Below are 23,442 nucleotides of genomic sequence, written 5' to 3' on the forward strand. Positions count from 1 at the left end.
CGCTAACCCGTTGAGGCCACTTGGTCGCTTTCCTCCGCAGTCTTTTGATTACTTACCACTTGGTATTACGGATCACGACAGATTTAGTTTAGGTACAGTATCATTAGGTAGGTACTTGCTGTCTCTTTTTCTAATTATGACTCAGGTTGAATGTGGACACATAGAAGTAGACACCTTGTGATTTTTTGATTCCCTAGTAATTTTTCAACTCGCTTCTAGCTTCAAGAGAAGTACATATAGTACATACATACGGTGCAGGTACACTTCCTTCCAGAGTAATACCCGCGAGACTTTCTGCGACTGAACTAGAAATATTCCAAACGTCTAGGTTCCATTATTTGATATAGACTGTTCAAGCTAATAGGTATCGTGGTATAATAACAATTCATTCCAAGCGGATTCAGAAAAGAACAAAAGAAAAGTAAAGGAAAAATATCACGCTTGTCTCTCCATCGTAGGTATGGGCCATTTCAAAGGTCACCCGTTTATATCTTGTCATCTTAAGACGCTGTATGTTTTCATGGTAAATAAGGAAGCTCATATCCCTTCGAGTACATTCCATATTTATTAGGGGCCGACCATGATCAGACAATCATCGATGACCATCTCAAGTTCGCCCAAACGCTCTTTCAAGCCTTTATTTTCTTCCTTGAGAATACCTAAGACACTCCAGGCTTCAGAAGAAGGAACGCCGTGACAAATTCCACATTTGGAGTTATTCATCCACGAGCCGGCAATACCTTTGATCACCCGGTCATACGTCGATTGTCGTGGTGTCGGTGTTTGGGGGAGAGGTTTGAGTTCTTTGTCTTTCAGAGGGGTCGAGACTGCTGCAGGTAATGTGATTTGAGAGATGCTGGGTGAAGGAGCTACTGTAGAAGAGGGTGATTCAAGACCCTCCCGCCGCGAGAATACGCTTTCTGCGAGACTTTCGTCTCCCGAATCAAAGCCCGAATCACTAGCATATGTAGCATTGCTAGCCCTTTTCAGGCTCCGCTTAGGAGTCTGAAGATCAGCACCCAGGTCGGAGATGCTCTCATCATCACTAGATCTGATGAGCCTGATGCTGCGCAAGCGCGCTTCATCTTCTCTTTGACGCAGTTGTCTCTCATGCTCCAATTCTTCTGCCATGGCATTCATGGCCTTTTCTTGTTGATTTACCTTCTCTGCCATACCATCTAACTGTATCTTCAGGCTTCCGACTCGCGTCCGGGTTTCTTCGAGCTCTTCCTGTTTCTCGCCTTTGTCGGCTAGTGCTTCGTGTAAGGCGAACGTTCTCTGCTTATATGCCGCCTGAAATCTTTTAATAACATTCTCCGCGTTGCTTCTAAGAGTGTCGAACGCTTCTTGGTCGTTGGGACTGGTAGATGCGGTCGGAAATAGAGCAGCAGCGATGTCTAGATTCAAGAGTTCATCATCTGCAGGCTCAGGGAGCTCCAATCTGGTTTCCTGGCGCTTCAACCCAAAGAAAGAGAAAGGGCTCGACGAGGTTACCTGCTTTAAGGGTGAAGGTGCCGTCATACGCTTTTGTGCCCGAGACGGCGGGAGCCTAGAGGATCCGTAAAAGTCGCGGGTGTCCATGGTCGATGTTCCGGTAGACTCTGACTGAGAAACCACCCCCAGATTGACTGGTTCGGACTTCCCCTGAAACCAGCCCGTCAATAGCTTCGCACCTTCTTCGAGTTTCCTCCGAGTGAGATTCTCCGCTGGCGGGCTTGAGGTCCCGTCCCGATTGTCGAGGTCTTCTAGTGTCTTGGACTGATCCGCAAAGAGTTGTCTGGCCGGCAGAGGCGACTGACGTCGAACAATAAACTCGGTATTTGCACGACGGTGGAAAGACTGGTTGGGCAATGACCGTTTCTCTGGCGGAACTGCATCCGAGCGCTTTGCTAGCGAAATCGCAGGAACGTCTTGGTGGGACACCGGGGGGTCATTGCAGGGCTGAAACGGTCCTTTTCGCTCGGTCGGAGAATTTATCGAGGGGGGGTTCGGAGTGTCGATGACGGACGTGGCAGTAATCGAGGGATGATCGGTGTCTTGGAGCATGGTCAAGCTCAAGTTTGACTGGGCCGGGGGTAGAAAAGGGATGGGTCAGGAATGATGTAGGAATGCGATTACTCGCACCACCTGGACAAGAGCAGGAATGCCACGTCGATAGGCAGTCCAGTCCAATGAACGGTCACCCACAGCAAACTCTTGGTTGGAAAGTCAGAAAAAGGAGAAGCGGAATGTGACCTCCTGAGACCTGGCCGGTCTCTTTGCTCGATTCTGGTTGGAAGTGGGGAGGTTTCGGACGAAGTCAATGGAGATGAGGTAGATGGGTGAATATGGACAATTTTAAACGTGTAATGACTGTGGCTCAGGAGCAACGAATTATTAAAGAGAGGAGTTGTTGTAGCAGCAAAGAACCTCGAAAATTGTAATACCAAACGCCAAGCGATAGCGATCAAGTAACTTAGTCCGCCGCACGTGCCCCTATATCACGGAAATATGTGTGAGATTCTTCTATACTCGATCTAATTCCGTAGTTCGCACTTATTTTGGGGCTTGATTGGCAGTAGTATGAAGCGCTAGAGAGGGGATTCAGATGGTTTGAGATCGTTTCACTTGATGGGACAGTTAAGCTCCTATGAAATGCGGAAATATCGAGAGGTTGGTGTATATTGTTTTGAAAAAAATTGCGGTGGCTGAACAGCTTCTTTCAGCACTCCACTACGATGAGGCAATACATTAATATGACAGGATCCTGGGCACGTTATGAGTGTTGATCTCCGGGCTAGTTTGTTTATTATTAGACTAATTTGCCTCATAGGTCAGCTATTCCGTACATGCTTAACATAATCTGCCCCATACATATTCATCACTGCACAACGTCATTTATCTGCATGACTGCACGACACCCTCGTGGTCTCTGAGACAACTCTATGGGAAGAGATACACGCAGGAGGACTCAATATTGAGTTGCATGCATGTCTGATGAAACAAGGCCCGCGTCCAGACTTTCGTATCATTGTTTCAAAGCAGTAAGATTATCTGCCCGTCGATCAGACCCTCCGATGGTAACCAGCCAATCACAAGTTTTTGAAGACTGAGATATCTGCGGCATATATAGTGGGTATTAGCTCTAATTACTGTGATACAGGGTATATTGCATGAAATTATCAAAGGTGAAATCGTTTACCCCCATGATCTATCTATCTGCAGGTTGAGATCTAATATGAGACAAAACCACGGAAATGAACCGGGACGCGGCCCGTGGGTCGCAGTTGTCATCTCCAGATGTCCAGGAACTAAGCTTGTGCTAGATATAGTTTTGTAAATTTCTTCCGTTTTATCTAGTCCTTTGCTGGCAAAACTTAGACCAGAAAAACTCGTATTCTCTCTTTCTTTCCCATGCTGAGACTGCCTTGACTTTATAGTCACGGATTAAAAGCCAATCACCAACACTAGCCAATAATTCTAGTACTAGAAGGGTTGTCCAGAGCACGGGCTTCTAGCAGATCGAGCGCGGTATGAGGGTAGCCTGCGAAGTATTATACGTATTTGAATAGAGAAATGGATACTAATCGTATCGCTAATTTGTCGGAGGTCGACCTCAGCGCGCATACTCCGCACTTGATCACAGGATTACAGTTGTCGGCGGGAAACAGCTATAGCATTCTAGCTCCTATCCAGCTTGTCAAGACGTCCATAAGTGTTGTTGATAGACCTATAGAGAGTATATACTGTATCATCCTCCTGGTCCTGGGTCTAATGAGCACGGATTAAATACGGAGTAACTAGAGGGTTCATAGCTATTCGAAATAGTAACTCTTTGTTTTTCATATTTCTATCGGTTATAGACCCCCAGGATTTCGATTTTTTGTAGTTCGCAAAGGATTCACGAATTAGGTAAAGGCGGTAAGATTGCCGCAGAGCTTCCATCAATTTTGCCGATGTCATGGTGAACAAGCCAAGCCCATGCCCATAGACCAGACATTGCCAATATCGCATGAGCGCATAGTCGCATAATTTTTGTATTATTGAGATTCGACTATCATTTAATTTTAACGGATCTCTCCAATTCTTTAACAGCCGATGGCCCGCTCATCCGCAAACGGACTGAAATACTTGTCCAACGCCCTTGCGACACCAGAACAACTATCTAATTCATCCTCATCTATTGATGGCGTTGCTCCGGAATTAGAGACATCTATTCGATTTGCCGGCGCTCAGCTCACCCAAGCTGCTGGGGTGTTGCTCCGGTTGTCGCAAGATATCATCGCACAAGCTGTTGTGACATTTACCCGGTTCTGGATAGGCGCTGAAGGCGGGAGCCTTCGAATCTACTCTGTCAAGGTTCGGATCCGCGATATTGTCTTATAATCTCAGGTTGTAGATTGCTGACATGGTGACTTGCGCAGGATGTTTCTGCCGCAGCCTTATATATGACTGCCAAGCTATCTTTTCAACCGACCTCCCCTCGATCGGTACTGAATGTCTACACCTTCCTACTATCTAAAGATGCCTCGCCTCTTTGGTTTATAAACCCGAAAGGAGTCTCAGAGAAGCCCACCCCTGAGACATACTGTCTATCCGAAGGGGGCTACCAGAGCCAGCGAACGGTGCTCCTACGAATCGAATCGATTATTTTGCGAACATTAGGCTTTAACACCCACGTTGCCCTGCCCCATACAATTGCATTAACCTACCTCCAAACCCTTGGCGTATCATCTTCCGCTGTTGCACGTAGAGTCTTTGAGCATCTTAACGCGGCTCTTCTGTCACCACAGCTGCTATATACGACGCACCAACCAAACGCCCTCGCCGTTTCTTCTATATACTTGGCAGCACGAGAAATTGGGGTAAAGCTGGTTGACGGCGAGTGGTGGGAAGTCTTTGATGTGGATCGGGAAGAGCTTGGATTTCTAGTGGTAGGCTTGAGAAGTATGGAGGGCTTTGCACTAGCAGAAGTTGAGAAGTGGAGGGGCCGTGCGGTACCTATGATTGTGGATGAAGTGGAAGCAGAGATAGAGAGAAGGAGGAGGATGGCAGAAGGCGAGTGATGATAGAGAACTTCATTCGCATCACCATCCTCGCATCTTTGACTCAAAAATTACTTAAAGGGCTCCTAGGGGCGACCCTTCCATCATGCTTTGACGATACGTCAGAGTCAAAGGATAGGGGATGGGGTCGAGTGTCGATCCCGAGTATCGCTTGGCCCTGTTTGGAGATGCCACAATCCTTTTCCCGGTACAATATTGTGTCCGAAAGGCTCCTGGCATCACTTCGAGTTCGTTGGCAGGAATACAACTCGATAAGTGTGGCCTTGGCCTCAGCTCGTGAGTCCAAACAGAAGTACCATGAACGGGGTAAGTGTATATAAAAACAATGATTGGCTATACTTTTGGACCTAGTCCAATGAAATGTAAAATCAAGATAGTACGTTTGGTCAGAATGTACTGTTGCATGACTCGAAGCGTTGCCTAAGCCTCACTGTCATGGTCGATGACATCCATTGCCTCAGCCACATGATATACCCCGCGTGCCGCCGAAACCCATAGACCGCCACACTGCTGATAAGATGCACTAAACAACTAAAGCTTCTCCCTTTCTTTCTCAAAACCTCCATTATACCGCAGCTCGTTATATTGGCCCAGCACAACTCATAAAAGATATAGTTGTAACTATGAATATTCTTCATTCCACTCTCTCCACTTGGAGAGACCGCCTAGCCCCAGTATCTCGCACCTCCACCTTCCGCAACACCGGCCAGATCACCCCCGAGGAATTCGTCCTCGCAGGCGACTACCTTGTCTACAAATTTCCATCGTGGTCATGGGCCGATGCCTCTACCCCCGCAAAGCGTATCTCCTACCTGCCACCTGGTAAACAGTTTCTCGTCACCCGAGGCGTGCCCTGTCACCGTCGCCTGAACGACAACTTTGCTGGCGATGCGGGCCACGATGACGAGATTGTTAGGGATATGCTGTCCGGAGGGACAGGTGGTGATGACGACGATGGATGGCTACGAACTGGTGGAGGCCAGGATTCTGCAGACCGACAAGAGAATAGGATAAAAGATGTGCGAACGGTGGATGAGTCGGGGAACATGGGAGAACGAGAGGAGGAAGAGGATGAAATTCCCGATATGGAGGATGAAGATGACGATGAAGAAGCTATAATCAGAGAACCGGTCGGCGGATCTAGGACTACGCAGTATGTTCCTGCCAGCTTTAAAACCACCTCGGACGCCTACAGTCAGCTTTCTAACATTGTACATACAGGCCTACTCGCACATACAACCTGTACATCACATATGCCAATTTCTATCGCACACCGCGTCTCTACCTGTCCGGTTACCTCTCGCCATCAGAACCTCTTCCACCACCCCTGATGATGGAAGATATTGTGGGCGACTACAAGGACAAAACCGTTACCCTTGAAGACTTCCCCTGGTACGATGGCAACGTCAAGATGGCCACAGTACACCCATGCCGGCACGCCTCGGTGATGAAGACTCTCCTCGATCGTGCAGATGCAGCGCTTAAACTTCGCCGCGAAAAGTTAAAGCTGGCCCAGTCAGACCCATCCAAAGTTCCCTCGGCCGGCGAAAGCGGTTTGGAGGGCTTAGTCGATGACATCAAGGCACTCTCACTGAGTGACCAACAACAAGGTAGTGACAAGAGTGGCGGAGATGAGTGGGAGGTTTTACAGCACGATGAGGAAGACCAGGTTGCCATCAGGGTGGACCAGTATTTGGTTGTTTTCCTCAAGTTTATTGCCAGCGTGACACCAGGGATTGAGCATGATTTCACCATGGGAGTATGATTCAATGTATTTCGCGTTTACGATCTCTTATTATATGGTTGTCGAGTCATTTCTGGTTGCGTTCTTTTTTTTCTGGCGTGAGGGGTATAGTCACGACGGGTCACGACGGCGTGGGTTTACAGAACAACAATTCGGAGTATTGCAACTGAATTCCGACAGGTTAGTTTCTAGAGGTTAATCAAATCTTTCTTCCTTGCCTTTGTTCTCTATGTTATATTTGACCCCCTAAGTGTAAGCTCTCCGGTCTATATATAATCGCTCACAATATATATGCTACGAGAGAATCCTATCTAGAAGCAAAGTAAATCGATGGAATTCCCTTTTTCGCCTTTCCTTCTCTTTACCTTTAGGTGTACCTCAAAAGCCTAAAATCCTAGTTTCTCATTTTCCTCTCCCACTCTTGTGTTTGACATTCTATAAAATATATATTATACGTTATCGTTTTCAGCTTCATTTGAACATCATAACAGCTCTGTGCAACTGTTCCAGAGCTAGAGGAAAGGAGATAACTTTTTGTCTTTACTGATCCCTGTCTAATTACCTCCATAATCATCTCACCGTAGAGTTGAGACTACTCGACAGGCAGTACATGACCTAGAGGCCCAAGTCTGGTCAACATGTATATATACATCCTTATCACAACGACACAACAAACCAGAGTCGATCGTAACGAGTTACTCAATCCCTATAACCGTAAATCTTAGTCTAAGTTATCAAACGTTTATACTGATCCTTATCGGAATTATCAAGCTAGTCACCAGCAATCTAATCTATCAAAATAAGATCACATTGCAAATAATAAACCCAACAGCAAGAATAACATATAGAGACGAATACACCCGAAAATAAAAAAAATATATAGGGTCAACTGCCGCGGACTCCTCGGAACGTAGAGATTAGAGGCAATCAACAGGTCAATTTTCACATAAAGAAAGGTAAGGGAGTGTGTTGGAAGGGTGTTTCAGGTTTGGTATCAGCCCTTTGACAATAGAAAATACGCGGTGCAACAAACAGAATTTAGGCTGCGCATTTGCAGGTGGAGGCTGGCTCTGCTGGAGATGCAGAGTGGGGGATGGTGGGCTCTAGAACGGCCACCGGCTCCGGTGCAGGCTGACGCTGAGGCTGACGCTCTGGCTCGGGGGCTGGGCATGCTTCAACTGGTTGTTCGGGACCCTCAACTGGTGGGGCAGGAGCAGGTGCAGGAGGGGATGGAGCAGGAGGGGATGGAGCAGGAGGAGATGGTGCGGGAGGAGCAGGAGCAGGAGCTGTGGTTAGGGGAGGGGTAGGTACAAAGGGGGTTGGGGACGGAGGCAGAATGGGCTGGACCGGAACTTTAGTAGGTGGAGGGGAAGGCTCTGGTGCTTTTGGTGTAGGAGTGGGAGTCGGGAAAGTCTCGGGCACTGGCTCAGTCTCTTCATAGCTGTAGTGTGCGAAGTTGCCCATCTTAACGCTAGGACCGTCCGGAATAGCGATGGTTGTGTCATCGCTGGCATCAGCTCCGGATGAGAAGCTGGAGCCGCCGTTTTTGCCAGGGTTTTCATGGTAGGAGGAGGATCCGTAAGCGCCGCTGGTGTATGACGGCCCGTCGGGGATTGAAATATCCCAGTTAGATCCTGCCTCAGCCTCGCTGTTGATCTGTCTTGAAACAATGCCGTAGTCCTTGTTCCTATCAGCGTACTGCACATAACTTATAAATAGAAGCCATATAGTCACTGGCCCAAATACAAGCAGCGTCTTACCTTGGCAACAGGCACGGACAGAACAGAAGCAGGTCCGGCAGTCAAGAACAGGCATAGGAGGGCCGAAAGCCTCTTCGAGTCGTACATTGTTGCGAGAGTCGAATCTTTTTGTAAAGATAGTAGATCGTAGAGCTCGGGTAGATCAAAGAGGAATATCCAATGATCAAGGAGAGACAAAAAACAGTGGTCCAATGAGTGGATTAAGTCAGTGAATGGTAATCGAGATTGAAATGAAAGAATGTGTTGATGAGAAGCAAGAATGAAGGAACCCAGATGGGTTTTTATAACCCTTCTGGAGAATCATGTTGCAAAGGAGACAGGGTCACTTCCTGAGAGCTCTACCCTTTCTAAGGATGTCGGATTACCTAGTTTTCAAGGTCAAGGGGCTTCAACACACAGGGTTGCAAGCCAAACCAAAAAAAAGAAATCTATTTAGAACGACAGGGCTATGCAGGTAACCGTAGAGAGCTGCTGCTAAGACTCAAGCTTAATCAAGGTGCATAGATGACATACTACTAGGAAACAGTCGTGGTTGAGGGAAAGAAGGAGATAAGATAGGGATCTAGATCTGAGATTTGACGCAGGTCTATGCAAGGAGACACAAACCTATTGGCGTTACCTAGTCAATATGAACAAGGTGAACTATCCCATCGGAAAAGGTGTTTCATTCAGTAAGGGTACACATGTTAGTAGTGTCAAATGTATATGGTACCAAAAGAGAAAAGCAAAGGTAATACATTGTTCCAAATCGTCACTCGTAACCCCCCCCAGAAATAAAGCAAAAAGGGCGCCTATCCCATATATGAAAGGTATGCCACAATTCAGTGTATGTTAAATATCATGCCGCTGTGTAGAGTATCCAACTAGACCCCAGCAAGATTCGACATCCCAAATGCAGTTCCGAAGTTTGTGGTGTTTTTGAATTTCAGCTCTGGCTCCTGGCTAGCGCGGCTTGCGGCCTCGGCCTCGGCCTCCTGAGGCTCTAACTCTCCATGGTATCCAAGGGCGTGCTTTGCCTGATCAAGGAGTTTCTGGTCTAGTTCCTTGAGAAAGCCACTATCGTGCTCTTCGTCGTTGAGTAGGGATAGAGGCCCTTTCAAAGCTGGATCGTCTGGTAGATCGCAGAAGTACGAATCGGAGCTTTCTGCAGGTTGCCGAGCTACTGCCGGAGCAAGGGGTTCGCCCTTCGACAACCCTTCGCTAGGAGAAGGTTGCTCCGTATCCTCATCAGCCTCGATAAGAACCATTGGGGTGTGCCCGGCATCCCTGGTTAGCCTTCTGTCCAATGAACCCAACTCCGAAAGTCTTAGTTTCAAACTGTTACGACGCTCTAGGGACCTTTCGGGTACTGAGGCTGGAGATGTCTCTTGGGGTGAGGGCGATGGAGGCGTCATTACGCGGGCGACAATTTCAGGGTGCAAGGCAGATGATTTGAGTGTAATGCCATCTAGTTTGCTGTCCAGCTTCTCAATTGGCACTGATACACTGGTGATAGTGGAATCGGCTGCATGGGCTTTAGGCGACAAAGCAGCATCGAGTGAAGGCGCTGAAATTGACAAAACTCCCCCTTGCTCCGAATGTTGACTGTGACTATCTGACTTCTCTATTTCGGGGAATACTCTTGTGGGCCGACTCCCGGGGCTAGAACCCTCCCACACTTGAGCGCCACAACTCTGGTAGTTCTGTTCGGGCTGTGGGCCGAACGGGTGTTTAAATAATAAACTTGGTTTCGATGAAGAGCGGGCGGAAGACTCTGTGGAGATAATAGCATTTCCATTCCTTTCTAACAGCGCCTCGAGTTTGGCGATCCTCAGTTTGAGTAATTCACGCTCTTTTGCCCATAACTGTCTTTCTTCAGCAAAGAGCAATCTTTCATTCTCAAAGCTGGCCCGTTGACGAACGAGGAGCGAGTGAGCTTGTTCGATGTAACTTGCACTTAAAGTCGAAGAGTCTCCCTTGGTGGGAATTGTCTCTGGGTAGTAGACAGCGTGGGTGTTTGGTACCGACTGTGTACGGCGGATGGGTGTTGCTGTGGGTGAAAAGCGCACCTCCTTGTAAACGCTGCCGTGGCCATTTGGGACCTTCGTAGCAATTGACGATTTCATGATGGTGGCGGTGGTGGTAGCCAAAACTGTCGAGTGAGACAGTTCAATGGAATGATTTGGTTTCCTATCCTGAAGTGGCTGATCTCCCTTCATAAAGGGATGACTTTGGGAGGAAATTTAGGGCAAAGGAAAACGGTGCTGGATCGAGAAAAAATTGGGTACTCAAGGACCATTAGCTACATTGATCATCAATTGACAGTCATGAAACAGTAACAAATGTTTGTTCGGTGGAGAATGCCCCCCAGACTGCGACGAATCGAACCAGGGAACCCACCAGGGGACCACATACAGGAGTGGCGAAAAGCAAACGACCCGTGCTAGTTGTTTCCAATGGCGGAAAAACAGATCAGTCACCGACTAATGACGCCTGAAGTAGCGCTGCAAGAGGCGCATGGGGGGAAATTATTGGGAGTGGTAAATGTAAAGCGGTGGATGCAGTTGAGACCAGGCGACCATACGCAAAGGAACAAGTGGACGGATGCGCCTGACTGACTGGGTTCACAGCATGCTACCTGGTGTTGTTACCTGAGCCTGAGATGTTAAATGAGAGGGTCTAACTGAAATTTAAGGCCCGTTAAGGCAAGTGCCAACCCAACCAAGTAGGCGTTCATGATTGGCCCACATGCGGGGGGAACTTACTTGAACTGTCACTATATCCTGTGGCTGGTTATGTTGTATGCATGTACGTACATACAGTAAGAGTAGGTAGAAATCCTCAGAAACATTAACAACGAAGTTCGGGGGTACTTTGTGTCTAATACCGATGTAAGTATATATATGTACTGCTAATTTACACTAAAGTAAAAATGACGTTGCGCGAATAAACGGAGTTGGAGTTGGATTTATCATGATGAGGGCCTGAGGCTGATCACGAGGGGAAGCAATGACGTTATTTTACCACTGTTACCCCCCCCCATTTTTGTTCCCTCCACATTATCAGATGTCAAACTTGACCCTCTAAGCGGGTGCCACCGGAAAATCCAATCAGTCTCTTGATATCCCATTCCTCTACTCCGATTGGTGATTGTAGAAAACCATCTAAGTCTTTAGTTCCCACCAAGTGGTGGACATCATGCAGAGTTACCGATACAGCAACTCCGTAATCTTGTGACGGCGAGTAGGAGGGCGGCTTGGCTGCTATCGTCCGCCGTAGCAGCAGTTCACCCTCCTTCCACCTTTACACCTTTACCACCCCCAACACCTGTACAGCCAATCAGCATGGTATGAATTCTCACACATGCTAACTAAATAATGTCAACTTTAATCACTCGACCGTACCAATCACTCCTGGTAATCTTTGTCTCTTGGAAAGCCCTTCTACTTCTCTTTGCAGTCTTCACCCCCGGCTCTGCGTACGACACCTCGACCACTTTACTCGAGGTGAACCGTAATGCATCCAATCTAGACCGCAATGGACCGTTGATGATAATATTGAGTCTAATTACCACCAAGCTAACACGATGGGATGCCATCTATTTCACTGAGGCTGCTCGCCGAGGCTATACATTCGAGCAAGAATGGGCATTTAGCTATAGCTTCTCGGGTCTCATCAGAACCTTTACTAATGGTGAGAGTGCCCCTGAAACGTTTCGGATGTACGGCTAATAACAATGTCAGCTCTCCGACGCACCGCCGACATAGACTATCCGTTACTGGAGAGTAGCGTTGGTATCGCTATAGCTCATGTCGCTCATTGCATATCGGTATTTGTGCTCTATAGTCTAGCACGCGCTGTGTTTCCTAAAAAGCAGGATCGCAAGCTTGCATTCCTCGCAGCATGCTTACATATCTTCTCGCCCGCCGGACTGTTTATGTCGGCTCCTTATGCCGAGAGTACACACGCGCTTTTCAGCTTCGTCGGATCACTCTTATTTGTACTAAGCTTTAGCCAATCGGGAGCTTCCAGCGGTCTCCAAGATGCGTCGATCCCGCTATCAGGTGTGATGTACGGGTTAGCGACTATTGTCCGGAGCAATGGCATTCTAAATGGCATACTTTTCTTTGAAGAAGCAGTAAGGCTCTTGTATTCGATGACTAAGAGCGTTACTTTCGCCAAAACTCGTCGCCTGCTCGCTGTTGGCATAGCTGGGGTCTGCACAGCTCTTGGCTTTGTGATACCACAATATATTGCTTATGGACAGTTCTGCATGAATAACAAGGACCCCAGGATATGGTGTCTTAGATCTATCCCTAGTATCTATAGCTTCGTTCAGGACCATTACTGGTACGTATACCACGTATGCCTTTCGGTAATTAGAATGTCCAATCTAACACGACTAGGGATAACGGTTTTCTTCGCTATTGGACGTTGTCAAACGTCCCGTTATTTGCCTTAGCCGGTCCAATGTTAGCAATCATGACATACTCTGCTTATTGGACCCTAAGCGTGAATTCGAACAGACAAAAAAAGGGAATTGCGCAAGCTCACCCGGAGTTGCGACTAACAGGCCGTCTGCTGCGTAGTCTGGCGGCTCCTCAAATGACCCTAGCTATTCTGACTTTTTTGAAGCACCACGTCCAAATAATCACACGTATGTCCTCGGGATATCCAGTGTGGTACCTCTGGCTAGCATATATTCTCATAGAGGGGTCCTCTCTAGCGTCTTCAGGAAAAGTGGGTGTACGCTTGGACAAGAAAGCGGCAAGTATCTTGAATCAGTACCGGTACGCACGCATGACTGTGGCCTATATGATTATTTATGCCGCTGTGCAAGGGGTACTTTTCGCCTCTTTCTTACCGCCGGCCTGAGCAACATACCGAAAATAAGCAATTAATACTACTACTTTCTATATACACTTCAACACGCATAATGGTACTTTGCCGTTTCTGGTTAGCTTAAATAACTGTTGTGGAGTCACTACTGCCAGTAGTAAGTCATAGTACAAGATGTATAAGCTACTAAGCTAATCTTGTTACAAGCTCTTCTCACTGCCATGGATTGCAATGCACTTGAAAATCTGAGATAGGTGCTGCCTAGGGCACCGGTCACAGGTATGATTTGCACGGTTGTTCTGATAGTCACGCATTATGGTCACTTGAATAATGCAAGTCTATTATTATGCCTAAGTCTATAACATATGCTATATATATAACCCCTTTAGGTCAACCCTTGCGCCCGAAAATCACACTTTCCATGTTAATCTCATATGACCTGATAACTCCCCGCTAATGATGCTGACCGATGAAGGGGTTCTCCAAACAAATTATTAATGCGGGTCGAGAATGATAAACAGTGATTAAGCCTCCGCATCAGTCTCCAAAGAACGTCATTGCGCATAGCCCAAGGGGACTTTTTCTTCCCCACCTAGAGAGAAAGTCCTCTAAAGCGGGGAGGACGACCAGGTATAATGCGCCCGAAAACCTGATGATGAATCCCATCGCAAAAAAAAAAAAAAAAACAAATGAAAATCACAAGCTAAAGAAACGACCACTCTTGCGACCCCCTCCTCCCCATCTGACATTTCCTCTTTGCCTCATCCATAACATGCCGATGAATAGACGGGAGCGCAAAAAACTGCATCTCCTTCTTCATGGCTCCGAACTTAGTCGCCAGATACCAGACCCCCCTGGCCGACAACTCCCTTCCGCCAACAGCCGCAGAAGGGAAATAGAACCTCGGATCAAGGTAAAACACCACACTACTCCAATTCGGTAACTTCTCACTCAGGATCCGCCCGGCACGCTCATACTCCTTCAACGTGCGCTTCGGCACCCCTGTCTGCGAATGCACGAAGAAAAAGATCTCAAAGCCGACGCTCCGGATGCGCCGGCGCGCCGTCTCACTAAGCGTGTCTAGGAAAGCCCCCAGCCGTTCCAGGTTAAAGGCATTCAGGAAGAAAAGCGTATTATGCGAATAGAGATAGTCTTCGACTTCGTCATGAATTTGCCAATTCACGTTGAGCAGGCTGCGGACTTTGCCGTTCTCGCCGACCCAGCTCGGACACATTGATAGAGCGCGGTAGCGGCCTCGCGCTGTGAAAGCGTTGCCCCGATCATTGACCACGATTAACGGTCGGTCCATGTATTCGTTCGGCACGTCTAGCGCGTATTCGTAGATCATTAGGCGAATTTCAAGCGGTAGACGGAGGAGCGGAGATTGAGTGGTTTGTGCCATGGTGATTGTTCTTACGCGGAGCTCCTGGCTCTAGCTTGTAGTCTGTTGTATGTCGAGTAGAATAGAATAGATATAGTCGTTTGAGTATATATAGCAGATTATTGCTTCGGAAGAACCGGATAATTCAGCATGTGAGGCAGTATATAAGCTCCCAACTCCGTGCAGTCATCGTCGACTGATATGTAACACCTTGTCGCATTAAGCCATAGCTCCCGGTATAGTAATAGTGTATATAAGGAAAGAAGATGGGATTGCAAAGGAGTCAGCCGAGCAAACCTTAGCGTCAGGATCAGCTCATGCCAAGTAAAACAATGTGTTGTTCATAACAGACACGTCTTAAGATGGAATTCCTTCTTATAAAATAGAAAGAGCCCAAAAAATTCAAAATCGTACCACTTTATCGGTCAGCTAACTATGGAACCCATTGCATTGTCCCGATCCGAGAAAAGGACCTTTTCCACGACGAATTTCGGTCCGAACCAACCGGCGTCAGGGGATGATGAAAGTTTATTTGCTGGGCCAAAAAAAATCTTTTTTTTCTTCGAGAAAAAGTTAATCGCCACCTATATTTGAGGTTTAATGGTTCCGGTGGATAATGGTTGAAGAAGAGATAATGATTTATTTGGTCGAGAACGAGAGTTCTCTATAAAGGATGCTATATAGATAGATAGACGGAGTGCGCTAGGGGAGTCGAAACCCTTCTACTATATGACGTGTTTTAGAGTATCTTGAAGTTATTATATATACGTCACAGAGCCTTTCTATTTAATGCAACTTGGTTCTTTATCTCTTTCCTAAGTTGTTACAGCTCTAGGGCCCGAGTTAGCACCGAGTTTGCCACTTAATAAACCGGTATATAGTATAGGAATCCAACAATAACAGGGTTAAGAAAAGTCTTATGACATGATAGAAACAGGAAATGCCGAAATCAGTAAAAGCTGAAGCAAAACAATCATTTGTCTTCCATTTACTCCTTCTAAATTGGGAAGCTCACGTCCGTCTATAAACGCCTAGTGACCATGCAGCTCGGAGGACTGCCAGTCCCCAGGCCATTCCGATACTGTCGCGCAGCACATTCAACTTGCTTCCAGTCACTTCCCGCCAACCAACTGGAACTTCTGCAACGGGAATTCTTGAAAACTCAGCAAGCATAAGCATTTCCACGTCGAAAATCCACCCTTCGGAGTGCATATACGGGATGATATAGGGTAGCGACGTCCGGGAAAACAACTTAAAACCGCATTGGGTATCTTTGATAGTGGCCGTCTTGGAAGGCGTCAAAAGCCATAAGATCAAGTGGAAGGAGTGCATAAGGAAATTGCGTAATTTCGACCGCTGTGTAAATATCAATGTTAGCCCCTGACGTCGCGACAGAAGTGGATATGCGGAAATGAACACGTAACCTGGGAGTTAAGACCTTACCTTGACCACAGCTTCGCTCCCAACCATATGCGCCCGCGAGCCCACCGCTACCCCACGTCCCTCAGCATCCTCGATCTCCTGACAAGCAGCAACAAGCTTCCCCAGATCCTGGAAATCACTAGCGCCGTCGGCATCGGCAAAGACCACGTATTGACCCCGGACGTGCCTCATGCCATGGGTGACTGCGCCTCCTTTACCCCGGTTTTGAGCTAGCGTCACGACTCGGATTGTCCCAGGGGGTATGTGAACTCCCTCCAGGGCGCTCGGAGTCCAAGGACCGGCATAACCTTTGGGATGTAACGAGAGTTGGTGGTCTCGCGCAAAAGTAAACGCCGTATCTTCTGTCTTATCCGTGGACCCGTCGGATACAATGATTATCTCCCAGCCTTTCTCATGCGCACGACCATTCGCTTCATGACCGTTTGTGGAACCATTGGTAGGTTTTCGCTGTCGAGCTGTCGTTACCTCCTTGGGAATACCGTCCTCATTGCGTAGCGTTCCGTACGCCCGCTCTAGGTAGTTGACCGCTTCTTCCAGCATGCCTCCAAGTCGTTTCTCTTCGTTGTAGGCCGGTATCACTACGGACATGTAAAGTTCGGCCTTTTCCAGAGCTGGGCGTTCGGGCGACTGGCGAGCGCCTTTGGACAGGGTGTCTTGCCAGCAAGGTAGTTGCTGAGGTTCTGTGATCGATCCATCCTCCGCTAGTGTTCGGTATTTCTTCTCTTCTGGTAAGGGTTCACGAGGGACAGGGGCGACGACAAAGAGGGCAATGTAAGCCTGTAAACGAGTAATCCCGATTAGCCAATGTTAATTGATCGCCATAGAGAAAGGGAGGGATTGAGAAAAGAGCACGTCTTTAAGAAAGTAAGGAGATCGGATAGATGGCACTTACGAGTACGAAAGCCCCGAAGAGAGTTGCGACAAGCGCGGTAAGAAGGATGGATGGAGGAACACTAGAAAGTAGCTCTGCGCAATGAGCGCAAACCTCAGACCACGGTTCTTGTAGCATGATAGCGTCGATCGATCGGAGAAGCTGAGGAAAATGTAGTATGGTGGGAATATGAGCCTAAGCGCTCAACAGAACAGGGACAACCCGGACTTGGCCAGCCATGCGACACGGAGCCTGTCTTGTAGAAACAAATATCATGGAGATTGATCGAGAAAGGGCATCATGTGTTGAGATGGGATGTGAGGATGATGTGAGGGGGGGAAATGCTGCGGACATATCTCCGACATGTTCCTGTCGCCAGCTTGTCCTTTTGGTGTTAGTGGATTCTGCTGCGCGCGTAGTCATTGGGGGACGGGGGGACCTTTGGCGGCGGATGTTCGTAAGGCACCCCACAGTTTAGCGTACCACCATCTAGATATCAAACGTAAGCCTGTCTCTGAAGATAACGTCTCGTCTGCCGATATTTAACCTAATTGGGGATGCCCCTGCTCATTAATATCTGCACCAGCTACCGTAGTCTGGAAGAGGGCGCTTCTGATTGATACTCTTCAATGGACTAGAGTTACAAATTCAGTCTAGCATGCTGAGCTCTTTCAACATGCCATAACTCAGTCATTGATTGACGCACAAAGGAGAAGGGGAAGTTTTTGAGGGTCCGCGATTGCCTACCCATAATTGACTGAAGCTTATACACTGACGTTAGGTTTAGTAGGGGCAACCGTGGGCTACCTAATAGTTGTCGACTGACCGAACCGTTCCCATTTGATCTTGAAAACGAAGAAATCAAAATATGGATCTTGTTCGATCAGTTGGGCCTAGCTGATGAAAGCATATTAGAATATTCTTTCTGTATCCCTATAGCTTCATTGGTTGGGTAGAAAGCTGAGGAGGATGTATTTTACATAATGACGCTCTGTTGGCATACAACAGGAATGAAAGAGTAAAAAGAGCGATAGGTGGAAGATTTCCATACGCACAAGCTACGAAGATTGCTGTATACACTCCCCTCTCTGATCGATGGAGTATCGCAAATAGAATGGGCGAGCCTCAGATAATGTGTCCATAGACTCCTGGGGGAGAACCGTTGAGAATATGGCAACCAGACATGAAGTCCGCTTCGTATTGACAAGGCTCCGAGCCTCATCAGGGCTGACAACTAGATGGTGTCCTCGTTCATCCACTGGAGCTGGCAGCCTTCTTCTACAAACCTAGATTTTGCTGTCTTAATCAAGGCAAGTCGTTCGCCGACTAAGGCTATACTGGGCAGACATTTTATTGGCGTAGTATGCAATAGCAATACACTCCGCTCATGAACGGTGAGTTGCGCATATTCTTGCTGGCTCTGATAACGATGGCGTGTTCTGCTTCAAAGATGGTGGCGATTCCGATCAAGGCTAGGGGTACACGAACTTATGAGAGAGGGTCGAAGGAGCGGTGTCCACGCAAGGGAAGGCAACTGTTCAGATTTCATTCTTTGCGGCAGTATTTGATACTGATACCCGATGACGTCCAACAGTTCGGGAGAGGAACACGATGCCCAGAGTGAGGTTCTGTTTGGCTTGGCGCAGGTAAGTCGGAGATCGACGAGGCTCGGTTGATTATTTGGCAATGACCCATCTATTTGACATTTAACGGTCGTATTTGTTGGCATCTGAGCACAGCGAAGGTGACCACTAAGACATACGAGTAAGCTGACAATATTGGTTAGACCCAGAGACCCCGGACAGGGGGTTGCTTTGTTCGAGACAACGTGGCGGGTTAGGCGTTACTTGCAACCTTTATACTTAGCTGGGATTGCAAGGCATCTGGCAGAATTGACTCATAAAGGGAACTACTTAGGCCTACTGCGTCTTCGAGTACCCACCCGAGGCTCACGCGCGTTGATTGTTTGCTGGAGCCAGGGATGCAAGTAGATGCAGAAGGGTGCTTGGGGTTAGCCAATCAACGGTCCCGTGACCCTCGGCAGGCGATATTTAGGCCGTCAGGCAACTCTTTCAATCAAATCTGGACTTATTCCGTACTTATGGGTAACTTTTCCAGGGCACAGCCTTCATGACATTTCAACTATTAATAGTAGTATTGGATCGCAAATGGTTGGTGGATCTTTAACCATGTAAAATGTACAATAATTACGGACGGATATCTACTACTATTTCCCTGTGTAACAAAAAGTACTCCGATGGTCATTCTCAGATTCAGTTTTAAGATCGATCGGTAAGTGCGTCATAGAGGAGCGCGCCCCAGAAATGTGGCTTTGTCACTTTTAGCGGTTCTGTTCGGTTCTATCAGCTCCTGGATTATCGATATAAACCTCGTAGATTAGAATTGATCTTCAATGCAGAAGCCGAATTGGTGCTTTATACATTGGCCAGATTCTTGGAATTTAACTTTTTATTTATTTTTTCTTTTTTTGTTCCACGGGGGAGTGGAGGATGGGGGAAGAATTTCTCCAGGGATCAACCGGGAAAAGAACAAACACAATTGTCTGAAGGCAACTGAAAGGCGGGCTGACTATCCGGATGTGGGCTCTGCATGGTTTGCTTTGACTTAAAATACCTAGTATCAGGCATTATTAAGTAAAGTATAACCCAGCCATTTTTCTCTCGGACCATTTTCCTGCTGCCCCTCTCCGCCTTCAATCAACTTACATCTCTCTCCAAACCAACAACACCATGTTGGCCGACTTTTCCTCCATATCTTAGTGTTCTTCTTTGTCGTTCGCTGAGTCACTTCGTGATCTCTCCCTAGTTGTGGGTTTTCCTCGTGCGTCAATGCACCGCGTCCAGCTCTAATTTGTTCGTTTTATCTACTAGGCAGATGGATGGAAGATGAAGCTAGTTGCCTAACCCATACTTATTACCTTCCTCTTCCTTCATAAGTAACCTCATCATTCCAGGTAAGCATCAGACTACATTTTTTTTGTACCATAATTAGACCCGCTTTTTGGTTACATTCCTTTGCTGCATCGTACCCGGACGATGTCATTGCGCATGTTGACATGTTAGAGCTTTAAGAAAACATTTCAGCTCTTTCTAACTTTTTCCTGTCTTCGCCCTTATATTAAACAAATTCCATTTGTTCTTGCGCACATAATATATCCCCTTACAGGCTTGGTAAATGAGAACGGCGCCGTTTCGCGTCCGATTTTCTTGGAGAATCTAGAGATCAGACGCTAACGGAAATAGATGACGTATTGTCAATGCTTCGATCAACTACAATGAGTGACGATAATATTGATCAGGAAACTTTTCCTTTACGAATCCGGAATTCAATAAAAGAGGAGCATTTGGGTTCCCTTGAGGTTGGAAACGAGCCAGACTTCCCCAAGTGAGTAATCACCCAGACCGCGGTAGCGTCTGCTATCTGCCATGTCTTTGTACAAGGATCCCACCGGCTCTTTATCGGCTGTTGTAGCAGTCTTCTAATCGCTTGTGTAGGAAGTCGGCTGTACCAGTGGTATCGGATGATGGGTCTCCAGCTGGGTCATCAACGACCAACCAGGCGCGCCACTCCGCCAGTTCTTCCCTTCTAAAGAGACTCGAGTCTAGTGGTGATGTTCCAAACGGTTATCTTGCAGATGGCCTGAGTGACCCCGGTAGTGAATGGGCATCTCCGAACAAGAGACGTTGCCAGTCACGGAAAGACCGACGCGAACCGTCCAGTACCTCCCCTAACCGTCCAATTAGCAGAACAATAACTGAAAGTCCAATACCAACAACTCGATTTCACGCAAACGATACCCACTTTCATAGTGCTTCTACTTATTCACCTGGCGACCTGGGTAGGAGTGGCGAACCGTCGCAATCGCACCATCGTGGAAACAGCTCCAATCAAGGTTTAACAGAAAGCTCACCTAAACCGAATGCGAGCCTTACACGGAGCGCTATGGCTTCCGTGTCTGCACCACCCGAATCAAGAGAGGGCTTGAGCCATGGACAGAAGATTGTTGGAGGGCACTCTGCGGTAGCTGGAGGTATAGAATCAACTGGGATCACCTTACAGCCAGAAACTCATCCTATAACAGAAGATCAATTAGCCAATGAGGTACGAGGAATATACGCCGGGCTTGTCATGGTGGAAAAGAAGTGTATCGATATCGTCAAGCAACAATTTGTCCAGGAAAGCGAGTTATCCCATCAGCAATGGCAAGCCTTGATCGCCTTACATCGAACCTTACTACAGGAGCATCACGACTTTTTCATGGCTTCGCAACATCCGTCAGCTAACCTAGCTCTAAGGAAATCGTCGGAAAAGTACAATGTCCCGGCTCGCATGTGGCGCTACGGAATCCAGACGTTTTTAGAATTGTTGCACCGTCGACTTCCCGATTCTCTCGAACACATGCTGACGTTCATTTATCTGGCTTATTCAATGTTGACACTACTGCTAGAAACTGTTCCGGCATTCGAAGAAACCTGGATCGAGTGCCTTGGGGACTTGTCAAGATATGGGGTGGTTATTGAAGAACGCGGTTTACTGGATCATGAGATCTGGGTCGGAATCGCAAGATATTGGTACAATAAGGCGGTAGACAAGAATCCTGATGTCGGCAGGATTCAACACCATCTTGGGGTTTTAGCACGGCCCGATATCGTTCAGCAGCTCTTCTACTACACCAAATCCCTGGTCAGTGTGCGCCCATTCCCACGCACCAGGGTAAGTATTCTTCGCTTCTTTAGCCCTCTCTTGCAAGGCCCAAGGGGGACTAGCTACCCTCACGTCACTACTGCTTTCGTGTCCGCTCACGGCTATCTCTTTACCCAAGCTACTGCAGTTCATTTTATTCAATCAGCAGATGAGTTCCTGTCCTCCCTGGACAAGCATATTCCCCGAGTGGGAGTGAGCTTCAGAGTACAGGGAGTTTACCTCGCTTCCTCTAATATTGCGGCCATGCTAGAATACAGTAACACCGATGCTCTCCTATGCGCTGAGTTCCACCAAGTGGCTGCTCAACAATCACAGCCTTGTGAAGCCCTCTCTCCTGAGGAAAGGGACCCCATCGCTGACGCCCACGAGGCCATGGCTGATTTTCTTGCTCTTGGGGCTCAAAAAGGGTCTTCTCAGCTGGCTTACGGGTCTTGTCTTGCTTTCGAGACATTTTCCGTTTTACTCGAGTATATTGGCAACATGAATCTATTTCCCGCACTCCATGTCTCCCTGGCATTCCTTTGGTGCCTGTCGTCTTCTGCAACCAGTATGAAGAGTGTCGAAGCTGTAGTTCCTTGGAGCAGAATTGTCATCTTCCTCAACACGATCATCCAACAAAGCTTTCTGCAAAGAATGGTTCAGGGTTGGTCGATCACATTGGACGATATGGATTTCAACTTGATTGAAGGAGCCGAGTTTCCTTTCTCTGATGAGACGAGATGGATTCCAGAAGACTTCCTCATTCGCGGCCAAATCTGGAGCCAAAACTACTATCCTCGGTCGTTCTTTGAGAAATGCCCCACCGACGAAGACGGGCGAAATGTCGAACGAGAGTCCTTGAGTATTTCCAGAATATACCGGTGTCTTTGGCTGGGTGTGAGGTTGGCGAAGGTATGTACTCGAAGACAGTCGAAACTAGAGTTGTTGACGCTGATGATATTTAGTTTAATCGCTGGATAGTATATGATTCTGTTTCGCGAGAATTTACAGCGACGCCCTTTGCTCGGGAACTTGAGACAGCTCTTAAACTCGAGACGGTTTCTGAACTCGAGAAGACGGTGGAAACCAAACCTGATAGTGCTCTATACCTGCTGAGGCATAGATTCCGGTTACCTGGTTTACAGGACGGTGTGCCGTGCCCTCCGTCTGTAGATTAGAATCCTTAATACAATCTAAACATGGTCTATACATGATTCATATAATTACCTACCAGACACCGCCTGAGCCATCATGTATTGGGTGGCCGCATAGGCACCTCAATGACTGTTAGATGTATACTGACGAAGCCAGATCCCGAGATCCCGAAGGCATCAGATGAGCGAAAAGGTGCTCAGTACTCAGGTCATACTTCGGTGATTGGCAATCCCGCTCCATTCTGGCGTGATACAACTTACTTCCACACTTTGAACCTTTCGAACGAACCGTTGGGCGTGCATCATCCGGCATTCCATATAATGGGACTTCCTAAAGGAGGAAAAATGCGGCCTGGGTGGGGATGAAGGAGGTGATGGTAATCTGGGCAGACTGCCATCGTGCAATCTAGACCGAAGAATGAATGGAAGTAAATAGTCATGTAAAAGATCGTCTATTGCAACATCCTGATTTCAGCTCCTTGAACCGCCTTCAATAAATTTCACAATTGTATTCCATCAACT

At 47.5% G+C, this 23,442-nt stretch overlaps 8 protein-coding genes across 8 annotated transcripts; 3 read left to right on the forward strand and 5 right to left on the reverse strand.

Annotated features, from left to right (window-relative positions):
- Positions 1-323: 323 nt before the first annotated feature.
- Positions 324-2,336, reverse strand: BDW43DRAFT_18158 (uncharacterized protein). Its single transcript, XM_032038885.1, has one exon. It carries the CDS (start codon positions 2,044-2,046, stop codon positions 568-570), a length of 1,479 nt encoding a protein of 492 aa, XP_031902873.1. The 5' UTR covers positions 2,047-2,336; the 3' UTR covers positions 324-567.
- A 1,741-nt stretch (positions 2,337-4,077) lies between these two features.
- BDW43DRAFT_298613 (autophagocytosis associated protein) lies at positions 4,078-6,810 on the forward strand (the record flags this gene model as incomplete). The annotated part of the gene is made up of 6 exons (XM_032044579.1): positions 4,078-4,338; positions 4,404-5,041; positions 5,336-5,337; positions 5,419-5,421; positions 5,622-6,198; positions 6,267-6,810. 6 exons carry the CDS (start codon positions 4,078-4,080, stop codon positions 6,808-6,810), a joined length of 2,025 nt encoding a protein of 674 aa, XP_031902874.1.
- A 771-nt stretch (positions 6,811-7,581) lies between these two features.
- Positions 7,582-8,743, reverse strand: BDW43DRAFT_18187 (putative cell wall protein). Its single transcript, XM_032038888.1, has 2 exons — positions 8,550-8,743; positions 7,582-8,469 (listed from the first exon to the last, which is right to left on the reverse strand). The coding sequence occupies exons 1-2, from the start codon at positions 8,634-8,636 to the stop codon at positions 7,828-7,830; spliced, it is 729 nt and encodes a 242-aa protein (XP_031902875.1). The 5' UTR covers positions 8,637-8,743; the 3' UTR covers positions 7,582-7,827.
- Positions 8,744-9,412: 669 nt separating this feature from the next.
- Positions 9,413-10,747, reverse strand: BDW43DRAFT_308843 (uncharacterized protein; the record flags this gene model as incomplete). The annotated part of the gene is made up of 1 exon (XM_032046580.1): positions 9,413-10,747. The coding sequence occupies one exon, from the start codon at positions 10,745-10,747 to the stop codon at positions 9,413-9,415; it is 1,335 nt and encodes a 444-aa protein (XP_031902876.1).
- Positions 10,748-11,803: 1,056 nt separating this feature from the next.
- On the forward strand, positions 11,804-14,053 carry BDW43DRAFT_268971 (GPI mannosyltransferase 2). The gene is made up of 4 exons (XM_032041177.1): positions 11,804-12,221; positions 12,272-12,878; positions 12,935-13,524; positions 13,575-14,053. Exons 1-3 carry the CDS (start codon positions 11,906-11,908, stop codon positions 13,401-13,403), a joined length of 1,392 nt encoding a protein of 463 aa, XP_031902877.1. The 5' UTR covers positions 11,804-11,905; the 3' UTR covers positions 13,404-13,524; positions 13,575-14,053.
- BDW43DRAFT_268974 (uncharacterized protein) lies at positions 14,037-15,160 on the reverse strand (the record flags this gene model as incomplete). The annotated part of the gene is made up of 1 exon (XM_032041178.1): positions 14,037-15,160. A coding segment is annotated over exon 1 (641 nt), but the record flags the coding sequence as incomplete, so codon positions are not given.
- A 390-nt stretch (positions 15,161-15,550) lies between these two features.
- BDW43DRAFT_18353 (dolichyl-phosphate beta-glucosyltransferase) lies at positions 15,551-17,648 on the reverse strand. The gene is made up of 4 exons (XM_032038924.1): positions 17,610-17,648; positions 17,084-17,551; positions 16,192-16,968; positions 15,551-16,104 (listed from the first exon to the last, which is right to left on the reverse strand). The coding sequence occupies exons 2-4, from the start codon at positions 17,198-17,200 to the stop codon at positions 15,760-15,762; spliced, it is 1,239 nt and encodes a 412-aa protein (XP_031902879.1). The 5' UTR covers positions 17,201-17,551; positions 17,610-17,648; the 3' UTR covers positions 15,551-15,759.
- A 2,191-nt stretch (positions 17,649-19,839) lies between these two features.
- On the forward strand, positions 19,840-23,426 carry BDW43DRAFT_18599 (uncharacterized protein). Its single transcript, XM_032038949.1, has 5 exons — positions 19,840-19,890; positions 19,954-20,036; positions 20,326-20,467; positions 20,578-22,678; positions 22,732-23,426. Exons 3-5 carry the CDS (start codon positions 20,340-20,342, stop codon positions 22,942-22,944), a joined length of 2,442 nt encoding a protein of 813 aa, XP_031902880.1. The 5' UTR covers positions 19,840-19,890; positions 19,954-20,036; positions 20,326-20,339; the 3' UTR covers positions 22,945-23,426.
- The last annotated feature ends 16 nt before the right edge of the window (positions 23,427-23,442 follow it).

Source organism: Aspergillus alliaceus, assembly GCF_009176365.1.
Source record: "Aspergillus alliaceus strain CBS 536.65 unplaced genomic scaffold BDW43scaffold_10, whole genome shotgun sequence".
In the NCBI taxonomy this organism is placed as follows: Eukaryota; Fungi; Ascomycota; class Eurotiomycetes; order Eurotiales; family Aspergillaceae; genus Aspergillus; species Aspergillus alliaceus.